This window comes from Micropterus dolomieu, linkage group LG08 (genome assembly GCF_021292245.1).
Source record: "Micropterus dolomieu isolate WLL.071019.BEF.003 ecotype Adirondacks linkage group LG08, ASM2129224v1, whole genome shotgun sequence".
Taxonomy (NCBI): domain Eukaryota; kingdom Metazoa; phylum Chordata; class Actinopteri; order Centrarchiformes; family Centrarchidae; genus Micropterus; species Micropterus dolomieu.
Window position 1 is genome coordinate 26,827,465 of NC_060157.1, and position 19,917 is coordinate 26,847,381.

Genomic DNA, 19,917 nt, shown 5'->3' on the forward strand with positions numbered 1-19,917 from the left:
TGCTCTTCTTCTTATATGTTGTTACTCTTGTATTGATTGCACTATTTGTTAACTCCTACTTTTTTCTCTCTATATTTACCCTATTGATGCTGTATGTGCTAATAGCTCTTAACAGTATATATTTTCACTCTCTTACTGTATTGATGCTTGTATGTTGTTCCTCAAATGTAAGTTGCTTTGGATAAAATCCAAAGCCAAATGATAAATGTAAATTTCACAATTACATTGAAACAACAAAAATGCATAGAAGGTTCTAATCAGCCCGTTCTCACTCCCCAACTCGCTATACATGGACGCATGGTCAAGACCCATCAGTGTCAGTTTGTAAGGCACTGGGGATCCCCATAGTGTCAAATTTCAACGCATTGGGGGAAGCCCTGTGGCGTCAGTTTTTAACAGAAAAGACTCAGTAAGGAGGTGATTGGGGTGGATGGCGGTCCAGAACCCTGACTTTAAAGCAGGAGACCAGAGTTTGTGTCCTGTGCGAAACAAATAGTCAACATGAAATATTTTTATTTAAGTTACACGAGTTGCGCAAATTGCGTAAGTTACGCAAGTGACGTAAGTTAACTTGCATGTTAACTGACCTACGTAGTTTTTTATCCCAAACCATAATCCTTTCCTGACCTTAACCAAGTAATTTTTGTGCCTAAACCTAACCAAACTGCTTTTTTACACAACTTTTATAACGTGCCTTTTCAAAATGCCGATAATTTTTGAAAGTCTAACTGGATTTTGCAGAGCCATACATGCCTAAAAAGGACGCAAAAGGGGTACCCAGGGCATTAAAAAGCGATGCCAAAGGGCCTTGACCAAGCGTCAATATGTGACGAGTCAGGAGAGAGAATGTTTTGTTCTAATCCATATGATCTTCAGCATTTGGCCATATGTTCTCACCCACATCACATTTAATGTGATCTCTTGCTGTGCACCTGGATAGAAACACTTACCTCTCCTTCTCCCTGATTCTGGTCCTCCCTTGTTTGGACATTATTCTTTCTTTCTCTCCTCCTCTGTGTTCATTCAGAAATGCTTATCAGCTGTTTCAATATAGATTTTAAGTAGATGTAGGAGGAAAAACAGGCTTCATACGTTATGTAAGATTTTGAAAATTGTTGTGTGCAAACATTTATGATTAAGACAGGAAACATCCATAGTTTTTGTATTGGGTAAGCTTGTATGTTAAGGAACACTTAGCATTTTAGAAATGGGTTAATTTCTAAAATGCTGCATATTTTGTGGAAATAACATGAATTGTGTTAATGGTATGTTCCTGAACAGACTGATGTTGGGCTAATTTTATTACTGTTTTGAAAATGTGACTACAGATTGGACAAAAGGATGTTAGGAGTTGAAATAACTGTAAAACTAAACTGAAAACTTTTGTCACGGTTGTAAATAGTTACTGTGTTTTGTGTGTGTGCGTGTAGGTGGTTTTTGTCAGTGGGTTTTCGGTAAGTGTTTGCGCATGCATTTTAATGAGTTCACTTGAAATTAAATATCCTTTTATTATTAAACTGATCTCCATTAGCTTCTACAGATGTAACTGCTTCTTTGTGGGACCCGTACATTACATTTGGATAATCATGTAAAATGAGAAACACAAATTAGTTTTAAAAAAAGACTTAGTAGCTCAGAATTAGAATAGTTAGCAGTGGCACAGCTTCATGTAGCCTTTTATCTGCCACAACTATTAATAGTTTCTTGGATGCTAATCCAGTAGGTCAAATTACCAAATTATAAAATAGGTTATATATATATATATATATATATATATATATACAAAACAATTACCGTGTTCTGCATATTCTGTAATATACAAAACATATATAAATACACTTTAAAAACTGAATATACTTTTAAACTAACATTTAAAGAGGCATTTTAAGTTGGTTTAGTTATATTTTATGCTTTTAGTACATTTTTACCATTAAACCTTATAATTCTTTAAATATAACAGTTTGGGAGTCATTGGTACCTGACAATGTTGTAAATGACAATGTTGCAAAAAATGCATAACTTAATCATGATATTAATAATAATTAATACAAAATGTGTTGTGGGTGTTATACATGCCTGTTTTTGTCTCCTCCCCTTCTAGTAAGCCTTTAGGATCAGTGACACACACACACACACACACACACACACACACACACACAAAACCACCCACCCCACACATAAACCTTCTAATGTTGCTTATAACTAATAACTCAAACCAAAGCAGTTAAATAGAATGCAGCCAACCTACAGTGATGCCATAATGTCTGAAAATACTGTGCGTATGTGTGTGTATATATTAATATATATATATATATATATAATAAAAAAGATAAATGATTAAATTGGAGTTAATAAGTTAACTTAGTTATTACTTATGTTTCGCCTATTACTGTTAATTGTACCAATTTATTTGTGCAAATTAAATACATGTACAAATAAACAGTGAAAATTATAAAGAAGTAACATTTTTACCCATTATTACCGATTGCAAATTCTGTCTGTGAGAAATAACCATACAGTTGATAAAGATTACTGACCTGACAAATTATTTCCGTTCGGAAGTTTCTTTGAACAGCTTCAGTGGTGAGAGTCTGGTAAATTTGGTAAATCTGCTTCATTGTGCTAACACACTTAAATGATTTCCATTAGTGTTGGTTCTTCCAGATGATTTCCAATCCACATACTACTTTTGTTTTCCTTCTTTTTGGAAATTAAATGATAATTGTCACCAAATTTCAATTCAATTTCAAAAACCAGCAATGTGTTAGTCAGTCTCTAGACATCCATACCTCCGTTCCTCTCATTGGTTCCTATGCAAATCTTTAAAAAAAAATTTTAATATAAACTTGAATTTTGGTTGTACAATTTCATAAAATGGCTGGACACTATAGTTTTTATCAAATAACTGATGCAAATACTTTATTCGTTGGGGACTATTTCCAGCTACTTGGTGTATTTAAGGCAGTGCTTGTGGTTTGACTGTGTGTGTGTGTGTGTGTGTGTGTGTGTCAGTGCAACAGTGTGGCTCATTGATGTGCTTTTAATATTTTTTAGATGACTATACTTAATAATAGTAGGATCAATGAATTGTCTATCATGGGATTTGTTGAAAGAAGAATATCAGTACATTTCAGTACCTTTTCAGTAATTTCTGTCTCCTCAATTACCCAGGTGGCAAATCATCTCTGTTGGAAACAAGATGAAAGCACAGCAATTTAATTAGTTTTTTGGGAGGAGGTAATTATAACATGAATTGACATCAGTCACGACTGGCTCTTGTTTTAACTCTGTGGGAGTAGGTAAAATGCATGAATTCTTGGTTTTTGCATTCAATTTCCACAGAAACATTTTGACCTGCTGCAGTACATGGTCATAACGCTGTCTTGTGGGATGTCATAGTGTGTGTGGCACCACTCAGGGTTGTGTATTCCGGTCACACTGTGAGACCCTGTGCACAGGGATTGGGCGCTGTTGAGAGCGCCCTTTAACTTTATATTTAGTTTGATGAAAATGAATTATGAAATTCACGGATTTCCTGCATCAGTAACACATTATAGAGAAATAAAAGCCCCAGTCTATGTACACAGCTACTATTTTTTTCTTCAAATAAACTCTAATAAACACAGTTAAGAGTCGATACTTTCATGTTTCCTGAGAATACATCTGAGGCAGAAGCTAGTGTGCGATCTCTGTTTCCTGCCTAGATAGTAGATTTGGTTTCAGAAATACAACCCAGAGGTTTGTGGCTTTATTTCTGCTAAGCTAGCTCCGCTCACAAACCGGTGGTTGAGTCAGTTATACTTAATCTCTGATCGCTTCACTGATAAAAGCAAAATGCGTGGTCCAAACTCCTCTGCATAAGTCATACACGTCACTGTGAGATCAAATGTTCTGCTGTAATATTTGACTGTTCAGTGTGGGGAAATAGCACACATTTCATAACTTGATGAGAACTGAACTCTATACATTTGGGCTGTGTCTAATTTTTGTACCTGTGTGAACCTGGCATTAATAAAAAAGGGAGCAAGACTGATGTGTACAATGCACCTACATACATTTTCCACAGCATACATATACTTAAATGCATTTCCAGGTACAAATCGTACAGTTTATTTTCCATGCCATGCATAAATACATACACTGTAGATGGAAAGAGTTACAGAATGAGTATATTTTTTTTATTGTAAGTATATGTATTCATGTTTTTATTCGTGTTTATATGTATTAGGATATGTTAGGTCTTTTGTTTGTATATTGTAAGGGTTGATTGTACAGGATACCTTCAGTCATCCGTAGCTTGCCGTTCCATCTTTATCAGACTACAACAAGGACCACAATTGAAATAAGTTTGTAACTTTCTTGTGTTATCTTCGACAGTTCTGATGAATGTATATTGTCACTATAGATGGCATTTTTTTATGCATTTACTGTCCAATAAAAAAATTTAAAAATCTTATCAAATATGTTTGTAACGCAATGTACGTGTATTTTATGTAACTTCTGCTAAATCTGAGCTAAACTGTACATCTTGATCTTGATTTTGTACTTGAGTTCAGCAAAATTAAATTTGAATTAAAAACGCACACAGCAAATAATAAACAAAATAATAATCCACTGTCAGAATCAATTTTAGCAATAAGCACAAACATTATAAGATGAAACCATCACTTATTACACTTACAAAACTAGCAAAAATCATAACCAAACTGCCAATAATTCTGACAATAAAATAATATCAGCAAATTAAACAAAACAAAAAAACATTTTATTGTACAAAGTGTTATTTTATATCTAACCATCACTTACTATTTTTACACACTTTTACATTTTTGCATTGTATTACTGTACATATTTTAAATCAATCTCAAGATTGTGCCATAGTTTTACACCTTTTACTAAATTAATCTAAATTTAAAGAAATTGTCCTAACACATTTTAAAGAATAAGAAGAGGATGCATGCATTTGTAATTGGTAAAGTAAAAATATTCATAAATTAATAAAAAAAAAATGAAATTTAGCCAAAGCAAAAAAGTATTTTAATAGAAGCGACTGTATTTTCTCATCTTGTAGTCAAAGGGTTGCGATGAAAGTAGAAGTCCAGTTCTACTAACATGCATAAGCATAACAAATTAGTTGTGTGATCATTTACTGAACCGCACTTATTTAAAACATTTCAGGTACTTGTACTTCACTTGTGTATTTCCATTTAATGGCAATATACTATATTGTGTGTTATAAATCATTTATTAAAAGTTTATATACTGCATCGAAATACTAAGTAGGAGACATTAAAGTAATGTTTTACCTGTATTTTTATTTCACAGGAAGGCCTATAGTTTTGTAAAAAATGTAGATTTTACACATACAAATATATGAACTTATAGATTATGATGAATTGTTATAAATTCAACTACCAAACCGTTTGGGAATAAATATTAGCTATAACTTGACCTGTTACAACAGCTAAATCATTAATCATAATCTAATGATATAATATGTAACAGGATAACACAGGAGTACGGTCAAGACCTGTTGAATTTAATTTTTCTGCATTGAGTAATTTTACATTTTTACTTTTAATACTTGTACTTTACTTAATTCACATTTCAGTGCAGGACTGGTAATATTTACTACTACTAAGTAAAGGATCTAAATACATCCATCATTACGGGGAAATGCGCCCTTGAAATGCAGAGCTAAAAAAGCAAACGCTGCTCGAAGGTTCTGCTCTGCTCCGAGTGTAAGGTGTCCATCTTGCCAGACAACTCTTGCAAAACGTTGAGGCATAGGTTTTCCAGTGTTTTCCTGGTGTTCAATGACACCAGTAGCAATCAGAGGTTAGTTACATTAGAAATGAACTAAAGGGAACTTAAGTGTGTCTGTTTTTCTTTGTGTAGCAAAGTGGGGCTGATTTTTACTCACAGCTTACAGCTCTGGAAAGTCTGAAACCACAAAGCCACAGCCCTGTGCAGCACTGTCAGATATTTCAGTTTGCACCTGTTACCACAGTCCACATCCAGGCAACACTCACATGTAAAATCTGACCCTTTTTTTGGTTTATAGGATACTCAAGGAAAGACGAAGTAACTAAAAATTAAGAACAGTACTTGATTCAATGTACTTTGTTACTCTCGACACCACTGGGGATCATTCTTTCAGTTTTAAATGGTTAGTCCATGTAGTTATTTTGAAAAAATGGAAATCTACCTCCCCTCCTTGTTTTAAGACATGGCCCAATGATATAGTTAATTATTTGTTAATATTGAGCGCATGTGCAACAACTGATTAGTTTATTATAACCCACTGGGTTATTTAAACAGCTTAAGTTTCTAAGTCATAGTCATTGGACACCCCTAGACTGTGAAAGTGTACAGAAAGATTCAGCCTGGATGGACATTACGTTATGGAGGCCATGGCCACTTGGGATGGGTATCGCTACTCGATACCTTCACGGTAAACAGCCCAGTATCGAGTAGTATTAAAACGTCTCTAGTCAAACCAGTAATTCAAACAATACTTTTTCTAGCCAGATTGCTGTTTTGCTTGCAGCCAAACACGCAAGCAACACACTGAAAGAAAGAGAAGAGTACGCCTTTTTTTCCCCTTATCTGCCTGCACCATAAACTGTATAAAAAAAGGCCTGCACGTGCCGAGTCCATGCGTGATTCTAACAGCCGTGCGCCTTCAGCTGCAGTCTCAGGCATGTTCACCACTGTTGTAAGTTTATCATCACAAGCTTGGCTTTCCCTTGGTTTCATCTTCTGGAATAATTTAACACTTTTCTGTACATTTTTATTTGCTATTCACATCACTTGTCACTGATCAATCGCTGCAATCAACTGCACTGCATTCCATCACAGCGCAGCAGCGATCAGCTGGTTTTACTCAGGGAGCCTCCTGCTGCAGCTGCGGCTGCTTCAGGTGTAGTTGGTTTGATCGTCTGGACGTGCAGATTCTCTTTTCCTCTACTTTTTTAGAGTCTTTAGCTTAGTGACTAGATTAAACAGACTCCTTTCTCGTTCTATACTCTTAACTGTCGTTTTTGGAGGAGGTTTGCGACTTACCAATAAAGGAATAAGCACTCATTCAATTCAGTTTATTGGTCAAAAGTTAACAAAATAATTTTCTGTTGTTTACTTTTAACACACGTACCAAAAAATGACCTTAAATTCATTTCCCACAACTCATTTGGTCACTAAACTATTTCACTCCTCCTCTCATTCAAATATTAAAAAAATTGCAAACTGTAGTCTTTCCCCTCATGATACCACCCATGACGATGAATTAATTAGGATGAGGAGGATCTGATACAATTTCCCAATACTTTTATGTAACAGTTAATTGAAACCAGAAAAATATTAAATAGGTAACCTTGCTTATCCATGACAACAATAAAAATAAAATAGGCTACCATTTAACTACTATGGCTTCAACAGGCGGCATTTTATGCAAGGTATGAAGTACTCTGTTGGTATTAGTATCCCTTTAAGGGTACTGGTTTTGGTACTTGTAGCGTAAAATTTTAAACAATACCCAATCCTAATGGCCACTGGATATACAGCATACTACATTGGCATGCAAGGACAATATTTAACTGCTGTGGCAGCCTTTTTTTGTTTCTTTTGACTGTCTGTCTGTGGGTGTTTCGGGATGGTAGTGGCGGGTTTTGATCTGTGTTTTGTTGTGTTTTGGTTGTGATTTTGTATACACAGTCAAAAAGGTCTAAATTAAATCAAAATGTTCATATGTTGTGCAGTATCCTTAAATTTCCTGTGTGTGCCCAGGCTGGACAGTTATTTGTTAAACAATATATATACATTCATGACATTTCATAGTTTTGCATTTGTGATTCCTCCTCAAGAAATTTCAGCGTAAATGAAATCGCTCATTTAATGTAAATACCTTCATGTTGTTCAAAGTCTCAGTGTTCAAAATGGCTTTCCGAGGAAACCAGACATTTTTTTTGCATACCTATCAGAGCTTTTTATAGCTTCAAGATGCTTTTTTGATAATAAGTAGCAGGAGGATGGTAGTTTTGTTCTTTTTTGCTTCTGCTCCGTAAAATAGTCTTTCATTTCTAAAAATATTAATAGCTTGACATTTATCTGATGCATGTTGACATTTGGCTCCCTTGATGACTGCTGAGTGTAATGCTCCTTGAAGCTAAATCATTGGACCTATTTTTTTTTTTCCAAATTCAGATGTCTGTATTTCTGGAAAAGGTTGATAATTTAAATAATTGATCTTTATCAAGGACAATCATGTGGCATCAAATTTAAGACATAAACAATATCTTCTCTGCTATGTGTAATGACAGTGATTAAAATCTTAGCTCAAATAAAACAATTATAGATTTTTAAAGTCATTTAATTTCTTAGTTATGGAGTACTTTAATTTTTAGTTTTAAGATATTTATACAATGAGTTTACAATTACATTGGTGGATATTCTAACAAAGTTCCCAACAATAATATAATTTTTGTAATTAATTGGTTTTCATGTCATAACATTTTAAAATGAAATATTTTTTAAAAACAAAATTTTGGTTCCTAACAATTATAAGCTGTTTCTTATTAATAGCACATTTAAATTAAGCCAGTCATTAGAACGTTGACATCCATTTGCGTTGCTGTGTTTAAAGAAACTGATGTGATCTTTTTGGAAAGAAATACATTTTAATAAGATGCAACTGAAAATGTTTAAGACATCAGACTTTGTGCATTGCATCATTCTCCAGGGATGGGTGTACTGTGCTTTCTCCCACAGTTGAGGCAGCGATTAGTATAATATAAATCAACATCTATTTAATGGGTGTGAATTCAAAACTCCATCAATTAAAAGCAGAAAAAATATGTCAGACTTTCAGTCTTTATTAGAAGCGGGGCAAAAAAGGTCAAATAGTTTTTAGTTGTAAAACTTTTACAACATATAATTTATCAATAGTCATCAATTTATCAGTCTTGTGAAATCTGTAGACCATGCACACCACAGGTTTGTTGCACATGTTCCGCTTAGTTTCTCCATAGTTGTGTCATTCATCATCATAGTGAATGTCAGTGTTCATAAATTTGCTTCATACATATGAATATTGTATATGCTTGAGTACTGTAGCCTTCACCCATTGATTTGTTACAAAAAAAAATCTTGAAGTTTCTTCAACCAATAAGCTTGCTGTATGTTTTGTTAGTTTGCCTAAATTGTGAGACAATATGTGTGAGTCTAAATATGTTCCATATGCATAACAGCTCATATCCATTTTTGGTGGCCACGTCCTTCATATAAAGCTGAGCTGATCATTCATCTGCCTCACTCTCTAGTCATGAGCTGTGGTGATGATGTGGTTCCTCCTTTTCCTCTGCATAGCTCATATTGAGCCGGTGATCTTACAAGGCAAGTTAAAGCTATTCTCTTTAGATTTAACTATCGATATGTGTAACAAATTAAAATTGGATAGTTGTTTACCTAATTCAACACTTTTTGAGATGAGAAAAAAATTATCATCCAGTGCTCCAGGCTTTCCATATACTATATTTAAGTCAATAATAGCTATTTTTGGAAGGTAAGCACAACAGCACAGAAGTTAATCTAAAAAAGATAATAGTTTATGTTTAATACCGTATGCACTGAAAACTTGTGATGTTGTCTTTATGTTAATTTCCATGGGATTATTTTCCTATCTTCTCTAAGTGTGGTCATTCAATTTGAGAGCATGATTTATTGATTTTGCATTCAAGATTTTTAAGGCTTTCCCTCAAAACCCACGACTCAAACAGCCCCTGCTTGCGGTTAGATTCTTCTCAAAGTGTGTGTTTAAACTCAGATATATTGTTGCTTGCACAGATTTCCAGCTCTCCAGCTTCAGCCCTTCTCCTTAATCTCAGGCTGTTTCAGTCTGCTCGTGAAACGTTTGCCCCCAGATTTCTGCTCTGCTCTCAAATTTTTTGGTGCAATAATCCTGCCAACCAATAGAATGCCAGGTGTAGAGCTGACTAAACACTTAGATGCGGGCGCGTTAGCTTTACTTCTTATAACATCATGTACATTACCCTTTTATTGAGTTCATCCAACTTCCGCCTTTCACAGCTTTATTATATATTTCTTATGCTTTCTTTACAACTTTTGGAATAAAAGGAGAGTTATTACAGTATATCAGCACCCATTCTTTTTAATTTAACAGCTAAAACCCATATACTGTAATAACTTAATACCACACCAGCCTCGGGTGCTAGAGGAGAAAACGTCACGTTAGTGAGTCCTCATCTATGTTTTTTATTTTAACGGTGCTATTACTTCCTTTATATTGAAGTGATAAAGTCATATTTGCAGCATAAGCTATTATATAGTCAAAAAGTGGTATACCACTGGTATATGTAATAACTGTCCTTTTTTGTCAAAAGTTGTAAAGAAAGTATGGAAGCATATAAAGCTAAGTATAAAGCTGTGGAGGGCAGGAGTGGATGAACCCAGTAAAAGAGAAATGTACTGGATGCTATAAGAAGTAAAGTGAACGTGCCCGCATCAAGGCAGGGAACATTTGATTGGTCAACACTACACCTGGCATTGTATTGATTGGGTGGTTATTGCACAAAAAATCTGAGAGCAGAGCAGAAATATGACAGCATCTGTTTCACGAGTACGCAGAAATAGCCTGAGCGCAAGAAGGGCTGAGGCTGGAGCGCAGAAAAATCTGTGTAAGCAGCAATATACATTACTGAGTTTAAGCACACATTTAGAGCAAATGCGCAAGCAGAGGCTGTTTGAGTCCAAGGACAGGGTTTTGAGTGAAAGCGTTACAAAATCTGAACTTGAAACCATTAAGTAATGCTCTTAAATCTAGACCACGCTCTTGATGGGAAAATAAACCTGTAATTTGTAGATGTGTAAAAAGATGCAGGCATAGTCAATTTTCCATCAATTTCTATTATGTCAGTGAGCTTGTCAAACTTTTGCCACATTTTCATTTTCCATGAAATAATTCTGAAAATTACCAAAAGTTCTACCACACATCCTCTGACAAATTCACGTCTTTTAACACAAATGTCCATTATTTAAAAACAAAACATTTACATCAAAATTCTTTCAAAATTGTGTTAGGCCTATATGTTGTTCAGTCAATTTGATTGGAGAGCATTCTATAGTTATCTTAATAAGTTGTAAAGCACCACAATCAGGAAAAATTACTAAATGGTCCAATACTACATCTGGCCGCTGTGCAAAATTTCATGACTTTGCTAAATTACATTTAATAAAATCAAATAGGAAGAAGATATGAGAGAAAGAAACAGAACAAAAACCTAATACCTAAATCTTAATTTGAATAATATTTTCAACTTGAACAACATTATTATTGCCAATTAAGCAAATAATAAATAAAGTTTATAAAGTTTCCAAAGCTGAATTCATATTTAAAATACTTGGATTTAAATGGAGCTTTTCTGTCAAGGAAACTACTGTTTTTCTGATAATTAGTACCAAATGACATAGTCCAAATCAGGAAACAGTAGAGGAAATTATTCTGAAATTACAGATTTGTAAAATAAAGAGAGGATTGTAATACATCTTAATATATAGTTTGGGTTGCAAGCATTTCGTTTTACAACCCTGTTGTAATATGACAATTAAATGTAGCTTGAACCTTAAACCTTATTTCTCTGTTACACTATTTATTTACTTTGGATGAAATATTTTGGACTGACATTATCATTAAATAGCAACACATGAAAGGGCATTTAAAAGATTAAAAAAAATGTTTTCATGGGAGTCAGAGTTTTGCACAAACTTATGCAAAGTTGTAGAATTTGACTCATTTAAAAAGAAATGTTTCATAGCCATGGTTGATGGTTCAGAAACAGGTATGGATCAGGTATAAAACAATTTGATAGCAACCTCAAAATTTACAACAAATAAATGAATAAAGGCTACAAAATGGAAACTTATAAACTAATATGTTTATCCGTACATAATTCTATATATCTCCTGCCATGTAACCAGATGAAAACAGACTGATTCTAAGGGATGGGAGCAGACCGTGTGAAGGCCATGTTGAAATCTATCATGAGAAGAAATGGGGCTACGTTGGAGATAAAGGCTGGAACAGGGCTACTGAAGAAGTGGTGTGCAAAAGCATAAACTGTGGGGAACCTATGGAGGACTTAACAGTGGATGTGAAGTGGCCCTTTGATAGCAGCACAGTCTGGCTCAATGAATTAAAGTGCAATGAAAACCATAAAAATCTGTGGGACTGTAATTTTCCTGGCTGGAACATCAGCTTTTACAAAAAATGGACAGTGAAAAAGATAACATGTAGAAGTAAGCTTAAACTTTTGTTTTTTTACATTTGTTGAGATACATGTTGTTGAGAAGTACACCTTTGAATAATGATCATGATGATTTTTGGCAGTTTGTTTTATTTGTAATTGACGGTTACTTGTTTTTGCTCTTCTAGATAACATTAGCATAAGCCTGGATGGATATGACTGTGCAGGAGCTGTCCAGTTTTCCATAAATGGGAAAAAAAGTTACTTTTGTGACTTGGGTAAGATTAGGCAACATGCATACAGAACAGGATTCACTGAGTGATTAATGTGAAGTGCAATGTGAAGTACATGAAGTAACTAATATTGATTAACACAGAGTGGCAATACAGCATTTCCTCAATGGGACAGAAATATTTTTTAGAAAAAGGCCAATATGTCTTCATAATGACATTTTGGATCTTGTTTTGTACACACTCTCATTATCCTCGTTCCATTAGCTTCCATACGTACCGTAACGCAACTTCGCTGTTTTGAGTTTGATTATATTTTTCTTCTCCTTTCTAATCTTACCACTTATTTGAGTATCACAGTACTGTGAAATTGTTTAGTACTATGATAATGATATGTAAATATTGTGATTCATTTCATATTAAGGTGAAAGAGAAGCCAATTTTTTGTGCAAAAGCCTCAATTGCAGTGCGTCCAAGGAGATCATTAAGGAGGAATGGATGGGTTGGAAACACTTACAAAACTCAGAGATGACTCTCAACTGTGCAGGCATTAATGATGTACAAAATCTGTGGCAGTGTGCAAAGCAGGGACCACAAGTATGCAAAAATCCTGTTTCTGTCATATGCAAAGGTAACACACACTCACACATAGTAACTAAGTTTAGTCATTTGTTGCAACATATCAGTGAATTAAGATAAAGTTAATAGTTTATTTTAAACAGGTCATAAAAGACTGCAACTCGAAGGAGATCCATCAAATGTTTGTTCTGGGAATTTGCAAACGATGGAAAATGGCAAATGGACTTATAACAACAGCAAATCCAGCCTTAATGTGTGCCGACAAATGAACTGTGGTACTGTTTATAAGCAGACAGGCGATAAAGTGACATGCACAGGTAATTCAACCTTTTAATGTTCAACCACATTTCTCGCACACTTTCTCGCAAGCAACCACATTGTTATTGTGTTTCCAGATCAAAACAACATTTTCATCCTGATCTTGTTTTGTCTTTTCTATTATTATTTCAACTGAAACAAATATACATCTAAAAAACAAGCATTTTTATTCACCCTCTATATTACTATATTTTTATTTTCCACAGACAATATTAAAGTAGTTCTAAGGGAAAACAACAATCCCAGCACCTGCTATGGTGCAGTACATATTCAAGTAAATACTTCATTGCTGCCTGTGTGTGGCAACAGCTGGACCGAGAAGAATGCTGAAGTAGTTTGCAAGGAGCTAAACTGCGGGAAGGTGAGTTCTTAGTGTCCAGTTTCAGTGGCACAAACAAAATATTTGTATTTAATGCAGGCCTTTGTAATGTTGTGACAATTGCAGGACGATGCTAAATGTTGTCATCAAAATATCTACATACAATTTACTAACATAAAAAAGGACAGTGAACTAAACACAGGGGTGTATTTTGTTTTAGATCATTATTCATTTAGCTTTTCACTTTCTTGCTAAGCGACGAGCATATTGTCCAAAATGTCAAACTATTCCTTTCAAGTACAGTATTATATCTATATTTTGAGTTTTATCATTATTATTATTTTTATTGTTATTGTTAGTTTGGTTTGTTATTGTAGTTTGGTTTATTATTATCTTAGTTTCTCTCTAACTTACTGCTCTTTTTGAGTCAAGCAAAGTTTTCTATTTGACAAAAATGAATGATATCAAAAATGATCTCTTCTAGGTGGTTACTTTTGATGAGACGAAAAAAAAAACAACAACAAGAGGCATAATGGACTATGTAAAATGCTCAGGCGAAGAGTCCTCACTATGGCACTGTAGGGCCAAGCGTGACAAAACACCTTTCACATGTGATTCCATGGCCTACGTAGTCTGTGCAGGTGAGATGTGGCGGTGATCCTAGTTTTTATATTAACATTTGTGGCTTTTGAGATTAAAAAATAATACCTGGCCTGACTAACTGGGGATTTCTAAGTTCACTGATGAATGTCAATAAGTACAACTTTACTTTGACATGGTGGAAGCAAAAATGTGACAGCTATGTAATGGCATGCTGTAAGACAAAGTTTATGTACAATTAGATTTATTTCTGCCCAAATGTATGCTGTAAGAGCTTTTTATTTAGTATTTCCCTGTGTTTGACAATTCTCTTCCTGTCATGGTGCAGCTAGTATTGACGTGAGATTAGCGGACGGTCCTGGAAAATGCGCTGGGAGAGTAGAGATCAAGCATAAGGGCCAATGGAAAAGAGTCAGAAAAAGCAATTGGAAAGAAACCAACTCAGATGCTGTCTGTAGTCAACTGAAATGTGGAAATAAAGGAAAATCCAACAGTTCTGAAAAATTCAGTAAGGGTTCAGGTGGTTTCCTGGATAACAAAGTAGACTGCAGTGGAAACGCCGCAAACATAAATGAGTGTTTTGAAAAAAACCAACAACACTCAGATAAAGAGGACGAGCCAGTGGGGATAATCTGTGAGGGTGAGTGTTTTTTCAGTTATTCTGTTTTGCCCTTTGACCTTCTCTTGTGGTATGTGACATTGTGGCACATGTGGCATTCTCCAGTTCTATACAGTGACAGTAGAGGTGTGTATGAAATGTATTAAGTCATTAATTTCACCACCTGGGGGAAACAGCTGTAAACGCAATTGATATCACCTCAAAAAATTGTTTGTTGGTTAACATTTTAGCAAACGTTAGTCGTTTAATTACACATCTGGCACAAAGCAACATTGGTGTCCATTTGGTAGTAGGTAATAATTTTGATATGGATAATTCTGTGTGGGTTTGCCAGAACAAGTGACAAGAGCTGGCCTTAGCTATGTTTAACCTGTTTTATTTTAAACTGGCGCCGCCTTCCAAAGGGCTTCTACTGACTTGAAGAATTGAATAATCCACCCACTTTAAGCAGGCCTACTTATTTCACTTAATGTGTCCAGACATGGTGCTGCAACCCCACCAGCCCCTTAAAATTAAACATTCGTAAAATACATCAACTGATAATAAAAAAAAGTGTGATGCAGTCTGCAGACTGGCAGCAGAGCGTGACGTTCTTTGATCCTGAAGTCTAATGTTGCTGCAGTTCTGTGGTTTTTCTTGTTCAAAATGTGCATCTCACATTGGTTTCAATTTCCCAATTGGGATCAAATACATTAATAAAAACTTTGATAGTGGCTGGTGCTAAAACGGATCTCAGTCATGACAGCAACAGCTACTCACATAATCACGTCCTCTTATGTGACTGTGCCTACAAAATAAAAACCCAAGAAAGTTTTTTGCAGCAATGCTTCATTTGGAATTTTACTGAAACGTAAATCCACTGAATAAGAAGTGCAGGAATTTCCTCTGCCTGGAGATGCTGGGGAAATGAAAATAAGCGTCCATAGGTTGATGGATGTGGATCAATCGAAAAAAGCACAATATTCCTATAGTCATTGTTTATATATAAAATATAGTGATATAATATTACTATTGATATAATACTTTTATTAGCAATACTACCTTTCTACTACTAATTCACTTTTCAATGGACAAGTTGTCATATTTCTTTTTTATTACACACAGTTACATGCTTCTGTTCTGTGAATTTTATGTTACCAAATTGTATCAATAAAATATGCCCATATTTAAAAATTCCAACAAAATGGAGCACGCTGAAAAAGGTTTTGGTTTTGAAAAAAAATTTCAATCAAAATATCACAGCTCAAAATGTACTCCAAATGCCTGAGCTGAGCATTTAACCGCTCAGGGAAAAAAACAAGCAAAAACAAAACAAACAAATCCAAAATATGTACATATGTTTGTTTAGGTTTTCTGGACTGAAAACAACATTCTTCTTCTTTTCTTTTAACAACCTAGGTCCAGAGTTACAGTTTAACGTTGAAACTACATCTCTACAATTTTCTGAATCTTAGGCATAAGAAAATTTATGTAATTGCTAACCCTATTCAAGTTTGTGTGGGGGCTTGAGACTATCCCAGCGTACATTGTGAAGGAAAAGGGAGACAGGACAAGTTGCCAGTCTATCACAATTCTAACACTTTCTCTCTTTCCTCTTTTATCTCTGTTAGATCACAAGGTGGTATTTCTGAGCGGAGAAAAGGCCTGTTCTGGCATCGTGGGTATAGAACATGGAACCAAAACCCACTGGCTCTCCGGGTCTAACGAGACATGGAACCAATACTCTGCAAACGCAGTATGTCAGCAGATGCACTGTGGGAAAGCCACCCAGTATAACTTCATCGATAGTAAAATGTTCAATGAAGGAGTTTGGAAAGAATCTTACAGCTGCTTACCCAACACCAAATCTCTGTTTGAATGTGAAAACAGGACATTGCCATCTAACCACAGTGACACTATTGCCAGTGTGACATGCTCAGGTAATGTAAGGCAGTGTTGAAATTGAAAACTGAAATGCATTATTTATTTGTCATGTCATTTATTTTTGTCACTGGTTGTCCTGTGGTCCAGTTGATGCATTTTACACTATGCTACTGAAATTGGCCTGATAGGGGTGCTTTAAAATTTCTGACTTTTAATGGTCATAGCTACACTATCACTGGCCTGACAGGGATACTACAATCAGACTTCTACTCCACTGGTCCATTTTTATAGAAACCTGTCCTGTCTTAGACTGGTTTGAGACATGCTGTAGTTGTGAAATGATCTGCTGATGCAAGTCTACAAAGATCTTCTTCACCTGTTTTGCTATTTGCTTTTTTGTTGGCACAACAGGAAAAATCGAAATAAACCTGGCCAATCAGTGTTATGGGCGCGTCAACGTTTGTGTGAATGAGACGTGTGGAGGTGTGTGTGCAGACACCTGGACAGAACAAATGTCTTTGATGCTGTGTAAAGACCTCGGCTGCGGGGATAAAATCCTACATCTACAACAAAAAAAGCATGAAATAAGTAACGTGATCATCCAGAGCTTGCACACTACACAGCACACCACCAAAGTGAACCAGTGCAACTTGGTCAGAAGTGCTGAAAATGGTGAAGCCTGTGAGAACAAAGCAGCCTATGTTGCTTGCTCAGGTAATGGATTGTTTGATAAGATAAGATAATGCAGGATAGGCCAAATAATTTTACACCTTAACAAAAGTCCCTTGAGCGTATCTTTTCACTCCTAAAAATAATTCTTCCAACTTCGTTATAGGTGTGTCCCATCTGAAACAAACTAAAGCTGATGATACACGGGACAGCTTTTTGAGCAATGTTGCTGGAAAATCTTGCACGTGGCAAGTCCGACTATGTTTTGAACAGCGGGGCGGGGTGGCGGGTCAGTGGGGGGAGGAGGGTTACGGTGGTAATCTTTACTCATTACCATTGACGCAACATTGCTCTAAAAGTGTATCAATAGGTTAAGACAACTCTTGAATACAATTAAAACCAAATTTATGTCAAGCAGAGCAGATACACTTTGTAAACTTTGGTCATATCTCTCTATGAGACTGATTTTCTTAAACTTAAGTTTATCTTTGCACAAAGCTGACATTACTGACTATAACTGTGTATTTTAATCCAGAACCAGATTCTTTTTTTCTTGTTTGTGTTATTAAAATAACAAATATCATGAAAAAACAGAAGAATGACAACTTGTACCTTTCATTGTTTTATTGCAGGTAGTGTCAAGGCCGAAATGTCAAATGCCGAAATGTCTTCCAGTTACACATGTTATGGAAGTGTCACGCTGCACTATGACGGCCAGTGGCTCCCTGTGTGTACGGCTGCTCTTAACGACATGGAAACTCGAAACGCCATCTGTGGGGACCTGAAATGTGGTCATGCTCTCAACGTGACTGACTTTGGACCATCAGTAAGAGGTCAAGTCATTTCAGAAATGAATTGTTCTGCAAACGGCAAGGAGTCATTACAAGCTTGTAATATCACTTCTGCCACGAACACCTGCACTCATGGTTTCCTCAAATGCGCCGGTATGTGTAAAGATTTTGTTTCATATTAGTCACTTTCAAAATGTTTTCATTAACCCTATACTCTGTCAACACACTACCTAATTTGAGATTGCTGAAGTTTTTCTTCGAGCATTCAAGCATATTTGCGACCTTCTATAATGGAAGAGTTCCTTATTTAGTGAAATAAACTATTCGCTTTATTGCTGAGACTTTTTAGATTTAGATTGATACCTCTTTCGTGTCTTTCAGACAACTATGAAGCTAATGCCAGGAGATTATTAGCATAATTTTGCATAAAGACTGGAAGTTGCGGCAAACAGCTAGCTTGGCTCAGTCTAATAGTTAAAAACTTAACAATTAATATTTCTTGGCCAGCATTGAAGCCTTCAAGTCACAATCTTTGTGCTAAGCTAAGCTAACTGGCTGCTGGTTGTAGCTTCATATTTAACGTAAAGATGTGAGTGGTGGGCTATCAAATTTCTTATCTAACTTATCTAACAGCAAAAGAACAAATAAGCATATTTCCCAAAATGTTGAACCATTTCCTCAGCAGCAATACAAAACTTTCATCAAGGTGACACTATTTGCCCAACAATTAAAATATAAGCTAATATTTAGACATAACTAACATGTGCAATACTGTGCAATATGCAACTGTTAAATTGGTGGAGGATCACAGTGTAAGCTAATTCTCACAAGTTTGTGTCCTCAGCATGTTATCTGCATCTTGAGTTCCTGCTAATTACATCACGTTTTGTGAGTTTTATGTTTCCCGAATCTTATCTCATCTATCCCTGTTGCTTATCTCAGGCTGGAGTCAGATGATGGTGGAAGGCGACAAGTCCTGTAGTGGAAATGTGTTGGTTTTCTCAGAAAGAGTAAACATGACAGCTTTTCCCCCTGACAAGTGGACAGACACTACGGGGAATAAGTTTTGCCAGGATCTGGAATGTGGCAACTTAAAGTCAAAGAAGACAATTACATTGCAGCAGCAGCAGCGGCTATTTATTGAATGTGAAGGTAAATTTTGTTTATGCAGAATTGCTGTCAAATGATCACACTATCTTTACAGTTGTATCTGAAGCCACCTCATAGTGAAGCACGGACGCCGGAAGCAGGAGAAAACAACTAGCCTGGCTCTGTCCAAAGTTTTAGCAGCTAGCTGTCATGTCTAATAATAAAGTACTAGTTACTGTGGTAGAGGTATCTCAGCAGAATAAGTGTTAGTTATTTTAACCTCCACACACCATGAATCTGGCAGATGCTGGAGAAGTTGAAGAGTTGAATTTTCATAGCTGGCACAAGTACACACTGTATACTTCTTTCAAAGCAAATGATGAATGTGTTGTTCATTCAGGTTTTTTGCATCTTTGCATAAAGGGATATAAGGGTCATTGTTAAATTAACTGATGTGTGGATTAATATAAACCCTGGCAGAATGTGAAATTCTATATTCCACACTTTGTAACTCCCGAGAGCCACATCCTGTAGCACTCACTTTTCACTGTTAATGAGTGTTGTCAGTGGCATTTGTTAACTG

General features: G+C 35.6%; 1 protein-coding gene across 2 annotated transcripts in view; it reads left to right on the forward strand.

Moving 5' to 3' along the window:
* Positions 1–9,332: 9,332 nt before the first annotated feature.
* The window catches only part of LOC123974515 (scavenger receptor cysteine-rich type 1 protein M130), a 16,172-nt gene continuing 5,587 nt past the window's right edge, over positions 9,333–19,917 (forward strand). For both annotated transcript variants that reach the window (XM_046055297.1, XM_046055298.1), the window contains exons 1-12: positions 9,333–9,390; positions 11,992–12,309; positions 12,446–12,535; positions 12,912–13,118; positions 13,210–13,383; positions 13,591–13,745; positions 14,188–14,344; positions 14,632–14,943; positions 16,533–16,841; positions 17,197–17,499; positions 18,087–18,398; positions 19,188–19,397. In XM_046055297.1, coding sequence (XP_045911253.1) covers positions 9,333–9,390; positions 11,992–12,309; positions 12,446–12,535; positions 12,912–13,118; positions 13,210–13,383; positions 13,591–13,745; positions 14,188–14,344; positions 14,632–14,943; positions 16,533–16,841; positions 17,197–17,499; positions 18,087–18,398; positions 19,188–19,397 — 2,605 coding nt within the window. The remainder of the gene's footprint in view (positions 9,391–11,991; positions 12,310–12,445; positions 12,536–12,911; positions 13,119–13,209; positions 13,384–13,590; positions 13,746–14,187; positions 14,345–14,631; positions 14,944–16,532; positions 16,842–17,196; positions 17,500–18,086; positions 18,399–19,187; positions 19,398–19,917) is intronic.